Here is a 24,734-nt window from a genome sequence, read left to right as displayed (position 1 = left end):
TCTTCGAAACCCAGTTTGTACTTCCGGTAGTTCTCGGTTTGCATACTGCTGAAGCCTAGCTTGTAGGATTTTGAGCATCACCTTGCTGGCATGTGAAATGAGCACAATTGTGCGGTAGTTTGAACACTCTTTGGCGTTGCCCTTCTTTAAACTGGGAATGTAAACTGACCTTTTCCAGTCTTGTGGCCACTGTTGAGTGTTCCAAATGTGTTGGCATATTGAGTGCAGCACTTTAACAGCATCATCTTCTAGGATTTTAAATAGCTCAGCTGGAATACTGTCATCTCCGCTAGCTTTGTTGTTAGTAATGCTTCCTAAGGCCCACTTGACTTCACTCTCGAGGATGTCCGGCTCAAGTTCAGTGACCGCACTGTCATGGCTATCAGGGACATTAAGATCTTTCCTGTATAGTTCTTCTGTGTATTCTTTCCCCCTCTTCTTACTCTCATCTGCTTCTGTTAGGTCCCTGCTTTCTTTGTCCTTTATCATGCCCATCTTTGCACAAAACGTTCCCTTGATATCTCCGATTTTCTTGAAGAGATCTCTAGTCTTTCCCATTCTGTTGTTTTCCTTGATTTCTTTGCATTGTTCATTTAAGAAGGCCTTCTTGTCTCTCCTTGCTATTCTCTGGAACTCTGCATTCAGTTGGATATATCTTCCCCTTTCTCCCGTGCTTTTCACTTCCCTTCTTTCCTCAGCTACTTGTAAAGCCTCCTCAGACAGCCACTTTGCTTTCTTGCATTTCTTTTTCTTTGGGATGGATTGAGTTGCTGCCTCCTGAACAATGTTACGGACCTCCGTCCATAGTTATGGACCACTGTCCATAGTTCCTCAGGCACTCTGTCTATCAGCTGTAATCCCTTAAATCTATTCCTCACCTCCACTGTATATTCATAAGGGATATGATTTAGGTCATACCTGAATGGTTTAGTGGTTTTCCCTACGTTCTTCAATTTCAGCCAAAATTTTGCAAGAAGCAGCTCATGATCTGAGCCACAGTCAGCTCCAGGTCTTGTTTTTACTGACTGTATAGAGCTTCTCCATCTTTGGCTGCAAAATACATAATCAATCTGATTTTGATATTGACCATCTGGTGATGTCCATGTGTAGAGTCGCCTCTTGTGCTGTTGGAAAAGAGCGTTTGCTATGATCAGCGTGTTCTCTTGGCAAAACTCTATTAGCCTTTGTCCTGCTTCATTTTGTACACCAAGGCCATGCCTGCCTGTTATCCCTGTGATTTCTTGACTTCCTACTTTAGCATTCCAATCCCCTATGATGAAGTGGACATCTTTTTTTGGTGTTAGTTTTAGAAGATGTTGTAGGTCTTCATAGAACTGATCAACCTCCGCTTCTTCGGCCTCAGTGGGGGCATAGACTTGAATTACTGTGATGTTGAATGGTTTGCCTTGGATTCGTACTGAGATCATTCTATCGTTTTTGAGATTGTACCCCAGTATTGCTTTTCCCACCCTTTTGTTGACTATGAGTGCTACCCCATTTCTTCCAAGGGATTCTTGCCCACAGTAGTAGATATGATGGTCACCTGAATTAAATTCGCCCATGCCTGTCCATTTGAGTTCGCTGATTCCCAAGATGTCGATGTTCAATCTTGCCATCTCATGTTTGACCACCTGCAGCTTACCTTGATTGATTGATCTGACATTCCAGGTTCCTAAACAATATTGTTCTTTACAGCATCGGATTTTCTTTTCACCACCAGACACATCCACAGCTGAGTGTCCTTTCGTCTTTGGTCCAGCCGCTTCACTCTTTCTGGCACTACTTGGAAATACCCTCTGCTCTTCCCCAGTAGTATATTGGACACCTTCCGACCTGAGGGTCTCATCTTCCGGCGTCATCTCTTTTAGCCTTGTGCTACGTTCCATGGTGTTTTCTTGGCAAGAATACTGGAGTGGGTTGCCATTTCCTTCTCCATTGGACCACATTTTGTCAGAATTCTCTGCCATGACCTGTCTGTCTTGGGTGGCCCTGCACGGCATAGCTTATGGCTTCACTGAGTTACGCAAGCCCCTTCGCCACAACAAGGCATTGATCCATGAAGGGGAGATATGATATATTTTAAAATATATAAAATTCTTATTTGTGTGTGTATAGATATTTACACATTCATATATATAACTAGAAATGATATCTAAAATATAGCTGGTAGAAAACATATTGGTGATTTGTTATTATTTTTTATCCTTTTTAGTTGTTGTTTTTTACTATTATTATTACTTTAATTATTATGAGACTGTGATTAGTAATATCTTGGGCTGGCTAAATTTTTAAGCTCTATTATTATATATTAACTGAAGGGCAATATATGGTTAGTGGAAATGAATTGTATGCTTGCTTCCTTGCTATAAAGCTGATGATATGATACTGAAATTTAAGGTTGATTACCTATGCTGTACTCAAGTGTAATATTGGCAATGATATAGGTATAATTTTTAAATAGAATGATACTTGAAGTTTGTGTGTAATGCAGTTTAAATTTATTTATTTATTTATTTATTAATTAAATTTATTAATCGCCCATCTGGCTGGTCACCCAGCCACTCTGGGCGATGTACAACATGCCATAAAACAATTTAAAACAATAAAATTCTACCATAATTTTTTTTTTTAAATACCCTAACCCACCCCAAATGCCTGCCTGAACAACCACGTTTTTAATGCACGACGGAAGCTCATTAAAGAGGGGGCATGACAGAGTTCCCTAGGGAGGGAGTTCCACAGAGTGGGGACCACCACAGAAAAGGCCCTCTCCCTCGTCCCCACCAGTCTAGCTGTCCTGGCTGATGGGACAGAGAGAAGGCCATCCGAGGCTGATCTTGTTAAGCGGCCTGTCTGGTGTTGCTGGAGGCGCTCCTTAAGATAGGCTGGGCCGGAACCATATAGGGTTTTAAAGGTCAAAACCAACACCTTGAATTTGGCCCGGAAAACAACTGGTAACCAGTGCAACTCCTTCAGCACTGGAGTGATGTGATCTCGCCGGCGGCTGCCTTTAATCAGGCGAGCCGCCGTGTTCTGTACCAGCTGCAGCTTCCGAACCGTCTTCAAGGGTAACCCCATGTAGAGCGCATTACAGTAGTCTAAACGAGAGGAGATCAGGGCATGTACTACCGATGGGAGCAGATGGTCGGGAAGGAAGGGGCGCAGCCGCCGTATCAGATGGAGTTGATACAGCACTTTCCGGCTCACAGCTGACACCTGAGCCTCCATGGACAGCTGGGAGTCCAAAATGACCCCCAGGCTGTGGACCTGGTCTTTCAAGGGTAGCCGTACCCCATTCAACACCAGGTCAACATCCCCCAGCCTCCTCTTGTCTCCCACCAAAAGTACCTCGGTCTTGTCAGGGTTCAGCTTCAGTTTAATCCTTTGAAATAACTTTTTTATATTTTTTCTTTTCCCCTTCTGCTTTCCTCTTCCTTTTCTTTTTTCTGATTTTTTCCTTTCTCTCTCTCTCTCTCTCTCTCTCTCTTTCTTTTTTCTTTTCTTTTCTCATTATTGCTGTGTCCTCTTAAGAATACTGTATTGTTGGAAACTGTAGATAATGACTGGGTTGTTGGTATTGTTTATTTCATTTATAAAGAAAAAAAAAAGAATAAAAAGTATTTCCAAAAAAGTGGGGAGGGGTTGGACAAATTCCTGGAGGAAAAGGCTATCAATGGCTACTAGTCTTGATGGCTGTGTGCTACCTCCAGTACCAGAGGCAGTGAGCCTATGTTCACCAGTTGCTGAGGAGCATGGGTGGGAGGGTGCTGTTGTGTTCATGCCCTGCTTGTGGGTTTCTGGTCGACAGCTGGTTGGCCAGTGTGTGAACAGAAAGCTGGCGTAGATGGCCCCTTGGTCTGATCCAGCATGGCTCTTCTTATGTTCCTATGGCTGAGGGCCTAGGAGGATTCTTTTCTGCATGAATCCCAGCCCTTCTGGATTGTGACCACTTGGGCTATAGTTAACTGTGTGTAGACATGCCATATAGACATTTGTTAACTATTGTTGGACCAAGCAATAGTGGGCAGGTATTCACTTACTCTGTGCAGAACCATTAAGGGTGCAGTCCTAGGAAGATAATCAGCAGCTTCCGAACGCATAGGCTGCTGAGTATCCAATACAGGGCAGATGGAGCATGGAGGCGATCTTTGTCTGTGATTTCGCCTGTGTAGCAGTGGCTCTTCGAACGGGGAGGGAAGGAGGTTGGGGCAGCCATAGGAAATGTCATATGGCTGATGCCCTAGTCTCCTCCCCTCACCACCCCCAGGAACACCCCCTTTTCCTGTTTCTGTGCTCCATTTCTGAGTGTGGAGATGTAGCCAGAACTGTGCCGGCTACAATGGGGAGGGGGTGGGGAGTGCGGTTTCTGGGCTCCGTGGTTGGAGCCCTGTTTCCAACCTTGGAGCCCAGAAACTGAACATTCCTATGTCATGCCAGACACTGTCTAGGGGCCATAGGATTGCTCTATAAGAGTCTTAATGTGTGGATACAGTAATTCATGGCAGTAAGATGAACTGGCATTTTCTCTCTCAATATATCATTCTGATTCCATTTCCTTTTCTCTTTTCTACACAAGGCATTTGTTGTGTGTTTGTCATTCCCTACTCATGGTTGTTTATGGGTTTATTAGCTGACATTGTGACCCTCCAGTTTTGCTTCTGTTTGTAAACAGCACTTTCCGTGATTTTTTTTAGAGCAGGGAAAATGGCGTATTATTTGTAATGGTGAAAGAAAGCACAATTTCCTCTTGTATTTGTGCTGTTCTGCTATATCACCATGCCACCTAGAGGTTATGTATCAAAAAAGCAGGAAAGGAAACGCTGTTTGTGTAGTGCTTGGATGTCAATTCTGCAACGAAACTAAAAGTAGATGCAGTGGATTAACAGCCTCATGTAGAAAAGCCTTATATAACACATTGTAGTGACAAAACTACCTTGTTATGTATGTATGGATAAAGCCATAATACAACTATGCCTATACTAGAAAATTCAACTGGCTGATTGGGTAAATCTTCAGCACAAATGGCTTAGTGTAAATTGTTATGGGATTGTTCTGCGTTCACATTAGCATTGTCTGACTTAAAAGTCATTTTATACACTGTTCAGAGGCTTTCTGGGCACTTATCCCAGACTTCCCTGCAGAGATTCCCAAAACAGCACACTGTGGGTGGGACATTTCAAACATGCTGCATCCGCATTAGGATTAAAGCAGTGGAGACAGAAACAGTTCTGAGTTAAGTAAGTATTTGGCCCTGCCAAAAAGTGATTTACTAAGAACAGTATGATGCAAGTTTGTAAATAATTTTGAACAGTCATATGGGCAAACAGCACTACATTCCTAGGGAGAAAAAGTGACATGTTGCATGGCAAATTTCTTTAGCAGGGAAACATAACTAAATGGAATCCGGATAGAAAAAGCAAAGAGTATCTCTGAAAATGGTTAATATCTACTTTTATAAATGTTTGGATTTAATTATAAAATACTCGCCTAACTGATCAGTCCTATGCTTCCTGGGAGGGTGGCTGTAGGGTTCTTTGAACCTCTTTCTCCGCATGGGGTGGAAAGCTCTGCTGCTGCCATTGATCCACCTGCAGTGTTCCATGGGTGGTTGGCGCCATAATGCAGAGTGTTAGGAGAGGCCATCAGTCTCCAGATTTGACTCAGATTCAGCTCTTGTACCACTTTTCAAATTCTGTATATACACAAATATCTTAGCATAAATAACAGTTGCAGAAGATGAAAAAGTATTAATATCTAAGGAAAAAGGTACTGATTTGCATCACACTGCAATAGCAATATGGGGTGGTCTTGAAATTACTAACAGAATGCTTTTTTTAGGACATAAAAGTACATAGTAAAGCACACATTCTTTCCTTGTTTATCCTCCCCTCTCTCTGTTGCTTCCACTTGTCAGATTTTAGATTATAAACTCTTTGGGGAAAGGACTTGACTCTTCACTTTGATGGGACTACAGACTGGTTGAATGCCTTGTTGACTACAGACAAATAAAGGGATATACAGTAATGGCCGTGCTCCTATGGCACTGTTGCCCAGTGTTTGCCGCTGGAATGGTCTGTATCTGTAGCTGCCCTGCTGCGGGGGTGGGACCAGTGGAGGCTGGTGGCTCTGATGTCAGTGGGATGATGAATCCGCTCCGGGTTTCTAAAGAAGTACCTTGGATAGCTCCTTTAGAGTTCTGACTGAAACCCGGAGCGGATTCACCACTCCAGTAACATAGGAGCCACCAGCCTCCACTGGGTGGGGTCAGTGTGTGAGTGCCTCCACTTGGGAGCTGTTCTCCCTTAGCCCAGCCCTCCTCCCTCCCCTCTGTATATATGGCCCATAGTGGCCCACCAGGATAGTGTTCAGTATCACACACACACACACACACACACACAGTGCGCTATCTAGCTTCTTCTCCCCAGCAAGTAAAAATGGGCTGTTTCTAATAGCGAGATGTGCTCCCATATCTATGTCCATGGAAGCTGCTGGTATGCTTCCTGAGTCCATCATCTGAAAGCTTATCATTTAGGGGAAATTTTTAGATAAGCGAATCATATTTACTTTTCTAGTGAAGCTTTTGCATGGGAATTTGTCCTTAGACACTCTTTGATGTTGTATATCCTCTGCCTGTACTCCTGCTAGACTGTTTGCCCAGCAGTGCTAGTGGGTGGAGGGCTTGGTATCCATGCCCATGAGTAGTGATCTGGATTTTCCAGAAAATTTTGAATTGTTACATTTCCTGGAATTTTTCCAGGAAAAAAATCCAATGCCTTAAATCAATTGGGATCTGTTTTAGCATTTATTTGACCAATATTTAGTCAGCAAAACTACAAAAAGCATGCCGTGTTAATTTTATATATATATTTGTTTTTCCACTAGCTAGAATATTTGAACTGAAATATTTGATTAGGAAAAAAACCTAACTACACTTATTGAGATCTAAGTGTTATATTCAAATAAATTCAAAGATTTCAGGCCGAATCCTATGCGTGTTTAGAACAGAAAAAACTCCTACGATTCCCAGCATTCCCCAGGTAACATGGTTGGCTGGGGAATGCTGGTAGTTGTAGGACTTTTTTTCTGTCTAAATATGCATAGGATTGCACCCTTATTTGGAAATTATCTTGGAAATGACTTAAGTTTTGTCATTTTCTAGGTATAGTCATCTGAAAAAAAGCTACTTACAACTTCGAAACTACCCAATTTTACTGGTGTTATATTCCTTTTATTATGTTATTATCTTTATGAAACAATGCATTTTTAGAAATGGAAAAATATCCACGAAAAATATAGCATTAAAGAAACGTTTCTACCCCACATCAGTAGCAATGAATGAGACCATTGGGCATAGTGAATTTGCTTTTTGAGTGAGACTCATGGGTTGCGTTCAGATGTAATGATAAACTATGGTATGTCATAATTTGAATGAGTCTAGGCAAACCCCAGAGTTGCACATTCTCCTCTCCTCTCTCCTGCTTAGCTGCAAGGAGCAGACTAGAAGCGTTAACTTTGGTTTTCAATTAACCACCGCTTAATGTTACACTCAAATCCTAAACTATGGTAATCTTAACTATGATTTCTTAAAACAAGCTGGCTTCATAAATCACATTTTGAAGCTGGCTTATTTCAGTAAACTGTAGTTAAGATGATCTGCAGTTTGTCTGGGTTTTGACAAAACACTAGACTGTGGTTAGTTAAGAAAAGAAGCAAAAGTTTCCAATTTGCGCATCGCAGCTGCACTGGAAGAGGAGAGGGGAGGGGGAGCATGTGAACCTGAGGCTCACCTAGGTATGTTCTTGTAACGATAAACTCCAATTTGTTTATTTATTAGCAGTATTTATTGTTACATCGAAATGCAGCCATGTTTTCTGTGTATAAAGCTGGGGTGGTCCCAAGCCTGGCATGGATAGGATGCTGATGAACCTGGTAACTCCTCCTGTGCTACATTCCCTTCTTCACCCACTTTTGTCCTTGCAGTGGTGCAGTTGCTACTTGGCTCTCCTATCATCAAGTGATGAATATGCACCTGTGAACCTGCCCTTAGTGTGAATGCTAAGAATGTTTCAGAAATTAAACAAAAACCTTTTCCATCGACTATTATGCACTGATGACCACTGCAACAAGAACGTAGGCATACATTTACCCTCACATTTCACACAACCTCTTGAACAGATGCACACTAGCGAATTGTAGATAACTCTGGTCACATGGTTTTGAACGTTTACTGGATTATATATCATAAAATCCACCCACCTCCTTTATTATTTTTATTTATTGCATTTTAGTTATTGCATTTATACCCCGCCTTTTTCCCTCTTGCAAGGAACCCAAGACAGCTTACATTATCCTCCTCCTCTCCATTTTATCCTCACAACAACAACCCTGTGAGGTGGGTTGGGCTGAGAGTCTGTGACGGGCCCAAAGTCCCCCAGTGAGCTTCCATGGCCAAGTGGGGACTAGAACCCGGATCTCCCAGCTCCTAGTCCAGCACTCTTGCCACTAATTGTCATGTCTGTGTTTTTAAACTACTATAATGTTAATTGGTACAGATATTGACAGCAGTCTGTTAATAGAAATCTGAGCAGATAGGCTGAACTATTGGACCATTTTGCTCTTTGCTTAATATCCTGCTCTGTGATCTTTACTGCTTACTTCATCTCTTCAAATGAGCAGAGATGGGGTTTCCACTGCTTCCCTTGGTAACCTGTGCACCAGTCTAATAGACTTTGCTGTCAGGAAACATTTCTTAGAGATTTGCTTTCATCATGGGTGTCAGACTCCTGTCTTCTGGGATGGCATTTTCCCCCTTTCCTACATCAGTTCAGGCTCTTCTCTTATGATAGCAACTGTTCAACTGCTCCTTTCTCTAGTGCCTGCTGAACACTTCTGTCAGCTGCAGGCTCTTATGCTCTACTTTGTGTGCAGGGAACTGTACAACCTAGGAGATGCTGATTTTGTGAGAAGGGCTTTTTGAACCCACTGCACTCCGCAAATATACAATTGTAATAAAGACAATATTGCATGACTTGGTAACTTGTTATAACACAGCTGCTTACAACAGTTAAAATTCATATTATTAGCCAGACCTAACATGTCTCTGGAATTGGGCTTTAGCTAAGCTCTTAATGCCCTTTAAATCGCTGGTACTATGTGGTATATTAACCAAAAAGCAAACAAACAAAAACTTTAGGTGCTTTCAGTTGTCATATATATCACCTGACAAAGAAAGAAGTACAGTACCTCTTGGTTTTCCTCTGATACCATGTTCCAGACCTGTTCAGACATTGGCTTTATCTGGCAGTAATACTGTATTATTATACTACCAAACACATTTCTGCCTTTGCATGAATTCCTGGATGACACCCTTGATTGCCCTGTGTTGAGATTTGGCATGGCGCCTTCTGGTTAATAGGGTGTTCTGAGAAGAGATCAGAAGCAGTTACTCATCTCTCTGATTGTCTGGAAAACCCAAAATTAAATCTATGTTTGGAAACCTGTTCATATGTAAATACAAGCTCCTAGAGGCTGTGGGAAGGTTGAAAGGAAAAAATTGCAAATATTTAGACATTTTCAAGGGCAAAGATGTAAAAATTTCTTGACATTTTGAAGGCAGATAAAACAACATTTTAGAGTTCTATTTTAGGGGTGAGAGGCGGCCTGTGGCAAACCGGTTTTGTGGGATTGGTTCCATCAGCCAGGACAGCTAGGCTGGTGAGTACGAGGGAGAGGGACTTCTCTGTGGCGGCCCCCACTCTGTGGACTCCCTCCCTAGGGAACTCCGCCACACACTGAAAACTTGGTTATTCAGGCAGGCATTTGGGGTGAGTTAGGGTATTTTTAAATAATGTTTTAATGTATAATTTTACTGTTTTAAATTGTACGATTGTACATCACCCAGAGTGGCCGGGTGACTGGCCGGATGGGTGATCAAGAAATTAAATAAACAAACAAACAAACAAACAAATAAATAAAATAGGGGGGAATGGAAACATTTGCTGCAGCTGTGAGAAAGGCACATTCTATGTTGGGAATTGTTAGAAAAGGGATAAAAAATTATGCTAATATCATAATGCTTCCATGCAAATTTATGGTGCAACCACACTTGGAATACTGTGTATAGCTATTGCCACATCTTAAAAAGAGTATTATCAAGCTGGCAAAGGTATAGGAAAGAACAACAAAAATTATCAGAGGCTGAAGTAACTCCCCTATGCGGAAAGGTTACAATGTTTGGGGCTATTTGTTGTAGAAAAAAAGGCGACTAAGGGGGACTTGGTAGAGGCGTATAAAATTATTCATTGTGTGGAGAAAGTGGGTAGAGATTTTTTTTTAACTTCTCTTCCAATATGAGAATCTGGGGTCAGATTCAGGACAGATGAAAGGGAGTTCTTCTTCCAACAATCTATAGTTAAACTATGGAATTTGCTACCACAAGATGCAGTGATGGCAACCAACGTAGATGCCTTTCGAAAGGGATTCATCAAATTCATGAAGGATAAGGCTATTAGTGGCTACTAGACTTGATGGCTACATGTGACCTCCAGTATTAGAGGCAGTATGCCTCTGTACACCAGTTGCTGGGGAACAACATCAGAAGAGAGTTATTGCCGTCATGACCTGCTATCTGCATCTGGTTGGCCATTAGAGGAAACAGGATGCTGGACTAAATAGGTCTTTGGTTTGATCCAGTTGTTGTTCAGTCATTAAGGCATGTCCAACTGTTCATGACCCCATGGACCATAGCACACCAGGCCTTCCTGTCCTGCGCTCTTTCCCGGAGTGTGCTCAAGTTCATATTCATTGCATCAGTGATGCTATTTAACCATCTCATCCTCTGCCATCCCCTTCTCCTTTTGCCTTCAGTCTTTCCCAGCATCAGGGTCTTTTCCAGAGAGTTTTCTCTTTGCATTAGGTGGCCAAAATATTTGAGCTTCAGCTTCAGTATCTGTCCTTCCAATGAGCAGTCAGGGTTGATTTCCTTTAGGATGGACTGATTTGACCTCCTTGCAGTCCAGGGGACTCGTAAGAGTCTTCTCCAGCACCACAGTTCGAAAGCATCAATTCTTCGGCACTCAGCCTTCCTTATAGTCCAGCTCTCACAGCCATACATTACTACTGGGAAAACCATAGCTTTGATTAAACGGACCTTTGTCAGCAAGGTGATGTCTCTGCTTCTTACTATGCTGTCTAGATTTGCCATAGCTTTCCTCCTAAGGAGCAAGCATCTTTTAATTTCATGGCTACAGTCACCATCTGCGGTGATCTTGGAGCCCAAGAAAATAAAATCTGTCACTGCTTCAATTTCTTCCCCTTCTATATGCCAGGAAGTGATGGGGCCAGATGCCATGATCTTCGTTTTTTTTAATGTTGAGTTTCAAACCAGCTTTTGCACTCTCCTCTTTCACCCTCAACAAGAGGCTCCTTCAATCCTCTTCGCTTTCTGCCATTAGGGTGGTATCATCTGCATATTGGAGGTTGTTGATAATTCTCCCGGCAATCTTAATTCCGACCTGTGATTCATCCAACCCGGCGTTTCTCATGATGTACTCTGCATATAAGTTAAATAAGCAGGGTGACAATATTTCACAATTTTGAACCAATCGGTTGTTCCATGTCCGGTTCTTACTGTTGCTTCTTGGCCCTCGTACAGGTTTCTCAGGAGACAGGTAAAGTGGTCTGGTACTCCCATCTCTTTAAGAATTTGCCACAGTTTGTTGTGATCCACACAATCAAAGACTTTAGCGTAGTCAGTGAAGCAGAAATAGACGTTTTTCTGGAATTCTCTTGCTTTCTCCATGATCCAGCGAATGTTGGTGATTTGATCTCTAGTTCCTCTTCCTCTTCGAAACCCAGCTTGTACTACCGGTAGTTCTTGGTTCGCATACTGCTGAAGCCTAGCTTGTAGGATTTTGAGCATAACCTTGCTGGCATGTGAAATGAGCGCAATTGTACGGTAGTTTGAACACTCTTTGGCATTGCCCTTCTTTAAACTGGGAATGTAAACTGACCTTTTCCAGTCTTGTGGCCACTGCTGAGTGTTCCAAATGTGTTGGCATATTGAGTGCAGCACTTTAACAGCATCATCTTTTAGGATTTTAAATAGCTCAGCTGGAGTACTGTCCTCTCCTTTAGCTTTGTTGTTAGTAATGCTTCCTAAGGCCCACTTGACTTCACTCTCTAGGATGTCTGGCTGAAGTTCAGTGACCACACTATCATGCCTATCAGGGACATTAAGATCTTTCCTATATAGTTCTTCTGTGTATTCTTTCCACCTCTTCTTAATCTCATCCGCTTCTGTTAGGTCCCTGCCTTCTTTGTCCTTTATCATACCCGTCTTTGCACAAAACGTTCCCTTGATATCTCTGATTTTCTTGAAAAGATCTCCAGTCTTTCCCATTCTATTGCTTTCCTCGATTTCTTTGCATTGTTCATTTAAGAAGGCCTTCTTGTCTCTCCTTGCTATTCTCTGGAAATCTGCATTTAGTTGGATATATCTTCCCCTTTCTCCCTTGCTTTTCGCTTCCCTTCTTAGCTACTTGTAAAGCCTCCTCAGACAGCCAGTTTGCTTTCTTGCATTTCTTTTTCTTTGCGATAGATTTAGTTGCTGCCTCCTGAACAATGTTGTAGACTTGAATTGCTGTGATGTTGAATGGTTTGCCTTGGATTAATACTGAGATCATTCTATCGTTTTTGCGATTGTACCCCAGTACTGCTTTTCCCACCCTTTTATTGACTATAAGTGCTACTCCATTTCTTCTAAGGGATTCTTGCCCACAGTAGTAGATATGAGGGTCACCTGAATTAAATTCGCCCATGCTTGTCCATTTTAGTTCACTGATTCCCAAGATGTCGATGTTCAATCTTGCCATCTCATGTTTGACCACCTCCAGCTTGCCTTGATTCATTGATCTGACATTCCAGGTTCCGAAACAATATTGTTCTTTACAGCATCGGACTTTCTTTTCACCACAAGACACATCCACAGCTGAGTGTCCTTTCGGCTTTGGCCCAGCCGCTTTACTCTTTCTGGCGCTACTTGGAAATTCCCTCTGCTCTTCCCCAGTAGTATATTGGACACCTTCCGACCTGAGGGGCTCATCTTCCGGCGTCATCTCTTTTAGCCTTGTGGTATGTTCCATGGGGTTTTCTTGGCAAGAATACTGGAGTGGGTTGCCATTTCCATCTCCAGTGGACCACATTTTGTCAGAACTCTCTGCCATGACCTGTCTGTCTTGGATGGCCTTGCATGGCATAGCTTATGGCTTCACTGAGTTACGCAAGCCCCTTCGCCACAACAAGGCAGTGATCCATGAAGGGGCAGTAGGATCCAGTAGGATTCTTCTTACGTTCTTACCTGCAGTAGTCAGTTGCTTTCCCCATGGAGCTTTTGCTACTTAAGGGTGATAATGCATTATGTATGTCTTAGTACATTTAAGTATTGTTGCATGAATTTATAAAAACTGTGTATAAAATGATATGTATAAACTAAAATAATAAGGCCAAATGAATTGCCTGTTAGTAGTGGAGCAGAGCGTGTGTTGCCAACATTTCAGCATCAGGGCAGTGGCCCGGGACATAATTTAAGCCTTCAGGATTAGTCATCCTTTTGGTGTCTGGTCAGTCAGTTTCTGCAAGCAGACTGAAATCCAAGTCATACACTGCAGTACATGGTTTCAAGAGAGCGTCAGTCTCCAAGTCCTTTGTGTCAAGGGAAGAGGTTTTCTTTGGTCTGACTGAACTAGTGCCATGTGTTGAGTTGTAGGCAATCTGTCTGTTGTGTACAGCTGTTTAAGGTTGCAGGCTCAGGACCATTGCTTTTTTCCTGGAGAAAAAGGTACCAGAACTCTTGGATTATGCTTCCTCGGGAGTAGATGGTGATTAAATTGTAATGAAGAACATTAAAATAGTGGACAAACACTGTGTGTGTGTGTGTGTATGAGAAAAGGTACCTCAGTTCTGGTGAGTTCCACCAAAAAAAAGCACTGCTCAGGACTGAGCTGTAGAAATAAGAATGAGTTGTGTTAATTCCAGATTAACCAATGAAGCTGCCTTATATGGAGTTAGATCATTAGTCCATGTAGGCAAGGGGAATGTGTGACCCTCCAGATGCCATTGGACTGCAACTCCCATCAGCCATAGCCAGCATAGTCAGTGATGAGGGATGATGGAAGTTGCAGTCTGACAACATCTGGATGGCCACACATTCCCTGTCTCTGTTCTGGCTAGTAGTAGTTCTCCATAGTCTCAGGTGGAGGTCTTTTCCAGCCTTGCTACTCAAAACCCTTTTAAAACTGGAATTGCCAGGGACTGAATCTTCTGCATAGATAGCATGTTTTTTTCCACAGAGCTATGACCAATTCCTCAGCAGCTGAGAGGTCTGGTATAGAGACAAAAGCGAAACAAAACCATGGATGAACTGAGGCCAGAAGCTGTGGAAACTATGAAGAGCAGAAGATGTCAGAAAACTTGGGATTCTTTTACTTGGGGTCGAGTGAGCACGGAGTTTTCACCTGCAGGTCCCAGGTCAACAACGAAACTGGGTGCTACTCCACTTTCTGTGGAGTCACAGGGCTTAAGAAGTGGATATGTCCCTGCCAGAAAAGGGAGAGAGATAACCTTAGTGATTGAGAGTGGTAATCCAATGTGGTCAGGCAGGGGTAGGCAAGTGCAGGAGATCTGGTGGCCATTTTCACCCCCTGGATCCTCCCCTCTCATGGGTTGTACTGGGAGGAGGATTTTGTTTTTAAAGTTTTGGCGGCAAACCACTCCATAGCACTCAGTAGCACTAAAATGGACAAATCCAACTAGTTTGCAAATGAAATGTGTCCATTTTAGTTCTCTGTAGCACCATTTTGTTTTTCATTTTATTAAAAAAAATCATTTCAGGGGGCACCGGGGGCTAAATGTGGCCTGCAGGCCACGTGTTGCACATCCCTTGGGTGAGGGGTAGCATGACTTCATCAATGCAACAAAAACTAAATTAAAACTAGTAGTTGATGGTGATTACTGTCCAGAGCCCAGCTGGACAGGAGGGTTAAAGGAAAAATGGAAAACACAGGTCCTTACAAAATTTTTATTTTAAGATTTTTTTATTTTTATTTATTTATTAAAATATTTTAAAGCTGACTTTAATGGTATAATCCTCTTAAAGCAACTTACATATTAAAAACTGAATACTATATTAGAACAAAAACAATAAAATTAACAAATGCCAGTAACAAATAAATATCATACCAGAAAATACTAATATAATGGCAGCTAAGAACCCATCAAGATAAAACACAACTCAAGAGAAAGCCAAAGAAAACAAGTGGGCCTTCAGAGCTTTCTTAAAGGCCTGCAGAAGTGGGGCCACCCCAGATGGCAACTCATTCCAGAGTCATGGGGCCACCACAGAAAAGGTGCTCTCCCTGGTGTACTCACCAGGCTAACTATGCTCGATGGTGGACAAGTACAAAGGGCATCTGTTGCTGACCTTAAAGTTCAGGCAGTCTGATATGGGTAAAGTCGGTCCTTCAAGTAACTTGTACCCAAACTGGATCCAATCACTTAATTCCTTGGAAGCCAAAAACTGTAAACTAGGAGTTACCTTATTGGCTCTACAACACTGTTATTAAACTAAAAAATGTAAGCACACAGCGATCCCTGCTGTTGCCCTCTATTATTGTTAGAGCTGCGTTTGGAACACAGGGAGACAAAATTGGCACTTCCTTTGAGGGCCAGTCATGTATTCATGAACTAGACTGGAAGAGTGCAGGAGAAATATCTGCTTGCACCTCCTTAAATGAAAAGCCCCCACCCCGCACACATTGAACCATGTGTGTCTTCAGTGAGTAATTCAGAAGGGGGAAAGCTTTCTTGGCCATTTTCACGCCCCTCAACCATTTTTTATATTCTTAACTGCATGCTTCTCTGGGTTTAATTCTTGTTTAATATCTCAGTGTCTTTAATGACAGCAGAAGCTGCAGGTTGCTCTCTGTGGGTGGTGTGGTGTGTGAGGCTGTGCTTTAGGTGAGGAGTTTTGATTAAAGTCTCCTTTTCTCTGACACAATTCTTTTCTTCCTTGTGGGGGAAAAAATAACAGGCATGCTGGCTCTATGAATGTATATTGTTTAATGGGTTGTATTTGTTTATCCCTCCAGTAAGAGGCATATCAGAGTATATACTTGGCCTCTCCCTTTAGTTTTATTGGCCAAGCATTTAAAAAGCTAACAGTACCTTTGCCTTCAAAATCTTGCTGGGGGGAAAGGGCATCATATCACATCTGCTAGGATGCCAAAGGGGTGGTCTTACACAATTTCCTATTCCTACATCCGTCTCTCTCTTCAGGAATGTTCCATAGGCTGAGATAATCAGGGGAGTGTCTGCCTTAGACTGTGATTTTTGAGCCAAAGAGATCCTATTTCTAGAATAATTGCTGCATATTGTAGGAATAATTAATGCCTTCCTTGTATAATTGAGAGGTAGAAAGGAGATGAGACATTTAATATAGACTAGGCAAAAGGTTGCATGTATTTGGGTAAAATACTGGTTTAGAATGTACACCTCTTGCCTCAACAGCTGAAATGCTGTTTAGGTGGCAAATGAAATTAGCCTGGTGATCTGAATTGTTCCCAGAAGAGCACTTTTTGAAACAAATCTTGTGATACAGTCCTTATTACTCCAGTGGGAGGAAATAGACTGAATTCAGGAGAAAATCAGGAACAGGGCAGTGGAATTGTGGAATCCAGAAGAGAATGGCGGGAGACATTCCAGGCTGAGATGCATACACTGACAAGAGTTATGTGAGGAGATTTGTGGGTCAGAGCTGAAATGCACTGACAGAGTGACGTGGAGAAATTTGCACAGTGAGAATGAGATTGGCTTCTGCAGAATGTAATGCTGCGTAACCCATGTCAGAGAAGGAGAAGGGAGATGGAGAGAAACTGCAAACAACAGCAAGCTCTGTGTGTCTCCCTCTCAGGGTCTGATTAAATAGAGCTGCCAAAAGAGGTCAGCCCTCATTGACTTGCTGACAGGTTGGCTGGAAGGCGCTATGATTTGGAAGGGAAGTGATATTGATCACATTTTTAAAACAAAACAGTCCCCCTCCCAAACCCTCCAAGTCATGTGATAATTAAGTGATGGTGGCTAGTTTTTAAGTGTTTCTATGAAATCTTGAATTCTTGAATCTGAGAATGCTCTGTCCCCGGGGTGGAAAAAGAGGAAGAAGCCAGGTATACTGTGAGTGCCAGGAGCTGGCAAGGAGAAATCCACTTGCTTCTCTGCCCCAGTAGCTGCTCTTTCAGGTAGGTATTTATTTGCCACCTTTTTTTTTTGTTCTTCCAGTTTTAAATCTATCAGCCATCACTGCTGAATGCAAGATATTCAGTATGCCTCAGAATACTAGCTGCTGGGGGTAGCAAAACTTCTGTCTTGCTCTGGTTGTGAGCTTCGTAGGGGCAACAGCTGTAGATGGTGTGAGACTAAGTGGTCTGATCCAGAATAATCGGCTCTTATGCAGCTGCCTCTGTGTCTCCGCTATACAATCAAGGGACTCTCTATTCATGGAACATTGAGCCTAATCATGCTGTGTACAGTATTTTCTGCTGTCTCCAGAGAAACCCTCCATGTGTAGGGGACATTCTGTTATGTTAATGGAGTTCTCTTTTTTGTGAATGGTTGTGTGTGGAGGAAGATATTGAATATGACTTGGCTTTGATATCATGACGTTTTATTAGTACTTTTTAGTGTACAAGATGCTGCATATATTTTATTTCATTTATTCTCAGATCATCCCTATGAGGTAGGGAAAGTGACGTGATAGTGACTTGTCTAAGGCCATGTAGTGAGCCATGATTTGAGCCCGGGTTTGCTTGTGTATTTGTCCCTATCCTTCCTTAAGATGGCCAGAGCAACATATGTGGGTTTATTCCCATTTTATCCTCTAAAACAGAGGTGGGCAACTTGTGGCCCTCCAAATGTTTTGGCTTACAACTCCCATCAGCTCTAGCCAGCACAGCCAATAGTCACGGCTGATGGGACTTGTAGGCCAAAACATCTGGAGGGCCACAAGTTGCCTATCCCTGCTCTGAAATAATGCTGTGAAGTAGGTGAGGTTGAGAGACAGTGACTGGCCCAAGGTTACCCTGTGAACTTCATGAGCTAGTTGAAAATTGGGTAATAAATATATGAAAGGAAATAAATATGTAACTTCCACTTGTTCCAAGTTATTATATTTTAATAAAATAGACACTTTTAAAATTATTTTCATCCATCTTTCTTAATTAATTTCATCCTTCTTCTTTTTTTTAGTGTCTTCTCTGGTTCTGTTTTGACAATGATCCTTAAAGGAGTTTCCCCTTCTTTACAGCCAATAAAGGTATGAAATAATCATTTTCGTGGGGAATGTTAATCATATGGAGTATATATAAGATCTATCCCATCTATTTTTAGACTGCTGGGAAGGATAGACATTATTGTGAGCTTTAAGGGCCACCACATTTAGCATGTACATGTAAAATTGTAATGTGTGTACATGCCATACAAATCTTCCACCACATGTTCGTTATAGGTTGCTAGGGTGCTGGGGGAGCCCATGGTTAACATGTGCTTGTTGCTGCGTAATGTGTGAAGTGTCCTTTAATTAATGACTGACAATGCAGGAATCTTAAGACTCCTTTATTAAAATATTTATAATTCATGCATATTCAATAGTAGCACAAATATGAAAGTAGAAGCTTTAAAACCAGATGAAATGAAAATTTATATCTTCTTTTCTGAAGTCACTATTTTATTCACTCTCTAGTTATATTCTGTTAACCTGGACAAGACTTGAATTTCAAATGGAACAAAGCAGAAAATAAAATGTACTGAAACAGACCTTCAGCCCCTCTGACTTTTTACAGTACGTAGTAAGCATAAATACAACAAGCTTCCTCTCTCTTTGCCTTATAGATCAACATTTCAAAGTCTCATGCTCTGCAGCTTCTACAGCAACCCCTTTGGGAGCTGGGGAAAAAAAATCAAATTCTCCTACTCATATCATAACTTCATGTGCTAGCTTCCTTCTTTTGGGCTGCCTGTGAAATCCAAGCTAATTCTGGTTGAATATAGTGAAAAAGGCATTGGAATGATTATTAAGAACCTATATAAAGATTCACATGGAATCTGTTCGCAAAGGTCTTAAGGCTGATCCATTGCTAGGGTGTTCTGGCCTTGTTTATGGAACTCCTATACAAAAAAAGGGAAGCACAGGTCAATGGGAATGACAGGCAACATGTGTCTCTTGGAGGTCTAGAGATATTTCAAAGAGGTAGGAATATGATTCATTTGCTAATCTAATAACACTCCCCATCCTGATTTTCCCTGTACTTCCATCTCCTCATTCGTATGTTTTCCTCCAACCCTATATTGCTGTCCCTTAAGTGGCATCAAGGGGTGCAGGGAACTGCAGTCAGTAAATCGCATCCAACAACTCACAGTGGCTGCTGCTAAATCAGCTAGCTGAGCACCTGCTGTCTCAGAGCTAACGGAACTGAATAGCTGGGTTTTCTATCTTAAAGCAACAGAGACAAGTAAAAAAACCACCACCACAGAATTTTATACAGTCTTTCTTCATTTGGCTTACTAAAACATCAGGAAGCTTTATTTTTATTGCCATAGAAAGAGTAGACCCACACTTCTACTTTTAGGGCTTGTATGCATGGACAATCCAAATCTGAAAACAGCCACTCGACTTGCTTCAAAATTTCTATGACCATCAGGAGATTATTCTGAAGGTGAAGCAAGCTGAATGTAAGAACTAGATAATCAGGGGGATCTTGATTCACCTCCTTAAACCCAGTATATCACAATCTACTATTGACCTGGAGTTGCTATTGCAGTTTCTCGTTTGTTTTAGCTTTTCCTTGAAATTGCTTTACTTTTCGGACTTAACATTTTAATGCCTGTTTCAAAACTGGGTTTTTTCCCCATCAGTTTTTGAACTGAAGACTAACATTGTGCTGTTTTTGTGACATCTTGATGTTCTGTGTACCATGATGGCATGCTGTGGTGTGCTGTGTGCTGCATGATATCTTATTGCCTACATAGAGCCACGGGGTTTGATTTTCTCAAGCGAGGAATATGTTATGCATTGATACCTAATGCCAGTCCATTTGCCATGTGTCATTGGACTGGCTACATTTATGGCTGCTTATATGAACTGCTTTGCAGGCATCACTCTTAACTATGGTGGTGGCAGTAATCACCAAACACTTTTGAAATTAATATCATTTTTTAATAACATGGACAGCTTTTTAGGAGAAAAATTCTGAATCTTCACAAGCTCAAATCTCAGAGCAAAAATAAAAGACTATGATTTTTTGGCAAAGTAAGCAGTAGTACAGAAATAAATAGTCGTACGTTCATGATCTATAGTATGAAGAAGTGGGTGGCATTTACAGTTCACTGTACACACATAACACACAGTAGCATGAGTAAGAACAATGCCAAAAAGCATGACTAAATCCTACCAGAACTCCATGCCAAAGTAAACAAGATTTTTTGGGATCAGGATAACAACACTAAACAGACTGAGAAACAATCTCAGGTGCTCCTGATTACTGAACAAGCTCTTACTGAGGTTGGCTAATGGCAGTTCCATAGGAAACTGGTTTGTAATGCTAGGCTGCTGCAATTTTTCTGATCCAATAATGTGTTCTTGAAATCCTTCCATTGTATTTTAGGCATAATACACGGTGAAGAGAAGCAGTATCTGTGGCAAAAGTTAAGAGAACTGGTAGCTTAGCTTGGGAGTGTCTGAAGTCAAGTGCATTTGATCTCTTGGATAGATCTTAAAACCTTTTCTGAAAGTATTCTGGAAACTCCTGTTATGGCCTACCTTTTGAGAGGTGGCTTTACCCTCCAAATGAATTTTATGCAAATAAATTAATTTTACTAAAAAAATCCCTCTCTCTTCTGTTGCTATGGTAATGTGTTCCTCCTCCACTGCTGCTCTGGCTTCTTGTAGTTGTCCTCATCATCCTCAAGTCCTTGGTCCTTATATTTTCTATTTTCTTTATGTCCAGTTTCTCACATTTATTTTTTACATAGTAAAGTCTGAACTATGTGACTTTTATCTGTTCATTTGATCATCTTATCCCATGTAGGTGAACATAGGTGCTAGACGCCCCCCCTCCCCAGGATGCAAACTGATGTGAGGTCTGTGCACCCCATTCTTATTTAGGAAAAGGGCTTCACAACTTCACTGACCAATCTATTAAAGGATAATACAGTACTGAGCATAGTACTAAGCTGTTGATAAGGACATTGGCAGACCAAAATGTTTGAACAGCCCACAGCAAAATTTTAACCAAAGGAAAAGGTATATTGGGGAGGGGGTAACTGGGGGAAACATAGTGGAGAACATGAAATCAGTCATATATGGAAAATAAACACAAAACTGCAACGTAACTTAGCTAAAAATAAGGTAGATCAATACTCCAATTACACTGGAGACAGGGAGATGCTATACTGCTACACTGGTGGAATGGCCATGGTATCTTATGCAATACATATTTGGTCCAGGAGGGAAGGGGAACCGGGGGCCATGCTCACATGCTGTCCACACACGGAAGGAGCCAATGAACTCAGGACAACTGGGACATGCCCCCAGCTCAGCCCCTGTATCACAACATGTGAAATAGCACCACAGTGCATGCAGTTCCTCAGCCTTAATGGAACAGCCAGCAAAGACCCCAGTACCCTCTGTCCCTAGGCATCCCTACAGGCAGGGGCTCTAACCCTATTAGGTTGTACACAACCACTGTTTTGGAACACAATACTTGAAGGGAAGGAAGGGGAACCCATTTAATACCACACTCACATGGCTCCCTCAACATGCCTACTGAGAACTCACACAGCACTCCCAGGGCAAGGGTTCAAGACCAACCCAGAGAGGGATCTTGTTTTGTTTTTTTGCCAAGCAGCAAAGGGGAGGGGCCATGGCATGCACACCCCAGCGGCAGCCTACAGTGGCTCATTCCATAGGGCATGAGGTTGGGAAGCAGGAGATAAGCGTTCAAGACCCATCAGGGAGGACCTCACCCTTTGAATGGAAAACATGGCGTGTGGGGGGGACAGTCATGTTAGGGCCAAATGAGAGGTAGCTTCCTGGGCTGCAAGCACCACAGGGCATTTTCCCACCCACTCCGCTACAGCAGCAGACACAAATCAGACATATCATGGGGCATTTGTCTTCCCCACCCTGGCCCCAAGACACAGTCATAGATGCAGCGTCCCAGATGGCAAGAGCACCATGTTAGGAACACCGGCGATTGTTGCATAACTTTCTGTCACAGAGCTTAGAAGGGTAGAGGAGTCTTCCTGGAGCAAGTAGGCTGTCAACCCTGCAGAGGAACAATCAGGAGCATCCTCGTTCTTGCTGCTGGTCATTGGGTGGGCCTCCATCATGGTCAGGACGGAATACTTATGTACTGTCTGTGTTTTGCCAGTTGCAAAAGTGGTGATATTTTCATTATACTCACTGAGTGTATTTTAAACCATGTATTTTAAAACCCAATACAACTAATATTTTTTGAAGCCCCAAGACAAAGTCATAGATGCCAAGAGCACAGGGGGAGTCCTAAGTGGGTGGAACTGCTTATATTTTTCCACCAGGAGGTTCCAGGGTGCAGCTCAATACTAGGAAAGTGGGGAGCGCCTCCCACACCTAGGCAGTTATGAGCCATTCATGAGGAGTGCTTCATGGACAGATAGCCTAGCTCCTGCCTGGGTGAGCCCACTCCTCCCCCTGGCACCCAACGTGACCAATTCCCACCTAGCCCTGCTGTTTTGCCCAGTAGGCCAGTCCTGCCGGATAGCAACCCAGCAGGACTCATTGCCCCTCCCCCTCATCCTCCCTCCTTGTCCCCGGACTTTGGACTGCCTCATACCTGCTAGCAGCAGCATCCATCCCAGGTGTGCACCCCAAGAGGCCTGCCCCCTCATGGCACGGGGTACCTGACTGAGCAGAGAAAGAAGGGGCCAAAGCCTCTGAGGTCATCAAGCTCCCTGCATGCCTGGTTCTCAGGTCAGCGGAAGCCAGATCATACTAGGTGTGAGAAAGGGGTCTCTACTACCACTTCCTGGCAACAAAGAAACAGCACATGCAATCATAGCCTTTATTGATCCTCATCTGGGACACAGGAGGTCCTGAAAGGGAAACGTATAGGGTTGCCAGCCAATCACCACAGCAGGCTCCCTGTCCCTTGGTCATGGCTCGACAGACAGCAGGGTAGCAGGTGCAGCATCCTGAATGGCACTGGCTCTGTGCTAGGAACACCTGCATGTGTTGCATATCTTTCTGCCATGGAGCTCAAGAGGAGTCTTCCTGGAGCAAGTAGGTTGTCAACCCCATGGAGGAGCAGCCATGAGGATCCTCATTCCTGCTGCTGGTCATTGGGTGAACCTTCAATGTGGTCAGGACAGAATAAAGTGTGGGATGGATCCTGTACCTGTGTGACAGCGGCCCATGCAGAGCAAGGGGAGACACACACACACAGAGAGAGAGAGAGAGAAAGGAGCAATAGCCAGCAACTGGAACACATAGTCCCTGGCCCTGAAAAAACAGCTGTTTGTGAGGGATGAAAGAGAGAGAAGAGTGAGTTGTGCCACCTGGATCCTCAGCCAGTGTTCAGGCCTCAGCCTCTCCCACGGTGGGGTGGAGGGGAAGACTGCAGTGACACAGAGATGGGGTTAGGAGCGATAGTCAGCAAGTGGAACTAGGGATGTTGGAGAAATCTGCAATGGATTCAAATGAGTTTTGATTTCTGTGAATCCAACCTGCAGATTCCGCAGTGGAATGGCTTTTTGCAAGTCATGCAGACTTGCTGACCATTTTTTACTTTTGGGGGGATTTGTGCAAATTTGTGCAAACTTGTTGTTTATTCGTTCAGTCGCTTCTGAGTCATGGACCAGCCCACGCCAGAGCTTCCTGTCGGCTGTCGCCACCCCCAGCTCCCCCAAGGTCGAGTCCGTCACCTCCAGAATATCATCCATCCATCTTGCCCTTAGTTGGCCCCTCTTCCTTTTGCCTTCCACTTTCCCTAGCATCAGCATCTTCTTCAGGGTATCCTGTCTTCTCATTATGTGACCAAACTATTGCACATGAATGCAAGTACACATTCACACTAATGCGCATTTGTGCATATGGAATGAAATTCTTGTACATTCATAAAACAATCTGATTTGTCTGTGTTTTGCAGATTGTCAGGTGTCCTTGGTTCCATCATCTGCTTATTAATGGACTGGCTTGTTTTTTAGGGATGTATGAGAATTTCATACCCCTTGTGTAAATGCGCAGTGTTCCTCAACCTGGTACCCTTTGTGCAAATGCGCAGTTGTGTTGAGGTACAAATTGCACCATCCCCAGCCAGCATGGCCATTGGCACATGGTTGGGGGAAAGCTGATTTAGCACAACCACTGCTGTGGGTTTCCAAGGAAGAGGCAAGAGGAACTTGCTTCCAGCTTGGAGCAGCTGGAGAGAGTGAATACTGGTGATGTCCAGGAGAATGCAAGTTAAAGTTTCCTTGTACTGGCTGTGGGGATCGGTGGAGGTGGTATGGAGAACAGAGGCTTGTAATGCTTCATCCTTCTCAAGCAGAAGGCAAAACAAGCATATATCTGTATAGTATCTGCCATGCTCAAATCCCAATGGGCTATCACCCCAGACTTTCCAAACTATAGGAAAGTTCAACTGGGTTGAACC

General features: G+C 42.9%; 1 protein-coding gene across 1 annotated transcript in view; it reads left to right on the top strand.

Annotated features, from left to right (window-relative positions):
* The window catches only part of NFAM1 (NFAT activating protein with ITAM motif 1), a 108,831-nt gene extending 87,908 nt beyond the window's left edge, over positions 1-20,923 (top strand). Inside the window, exons 6-7 of the mRNA XM_084810029.1 lie at positions 18,298-18,364; positions 18,940-20,923. Coding sequence (XP_084666155.1) covers positions 18,298-18,333 — 36 coding nt within the window. The 3' untranslated portion in view covers positions 18,334-18,364; positions 18,940-20,923. The remainder of the gene's footprint in view (positions 1-18,297; positions 18,365-18,939) is intronic.
* The last annotated feature ends 3,811 nt before the right edge of the window (positions 20,924-24,734 follow it).

This window comes from Heloderma suspectum, chromosome 7 (genome assembly GCF_057233095.1).
Source record: "Heloderma suspectum isolate Gila_16-S chromosome 7, 16-S_ref, whole genome shotgun sequence".
NCBI classification, from domain to species: domain Eukaryota; kingdom Metazoa; phylum Chordata; class Lepidosauria; order Squamata; family Helodermatidae; genus Heloderma; species Heloderma suspectum.
Note: the sequence above shows the minus strand (reverse complement) of the source record. Positions and strands in the feature narration are given on the sequence as shown.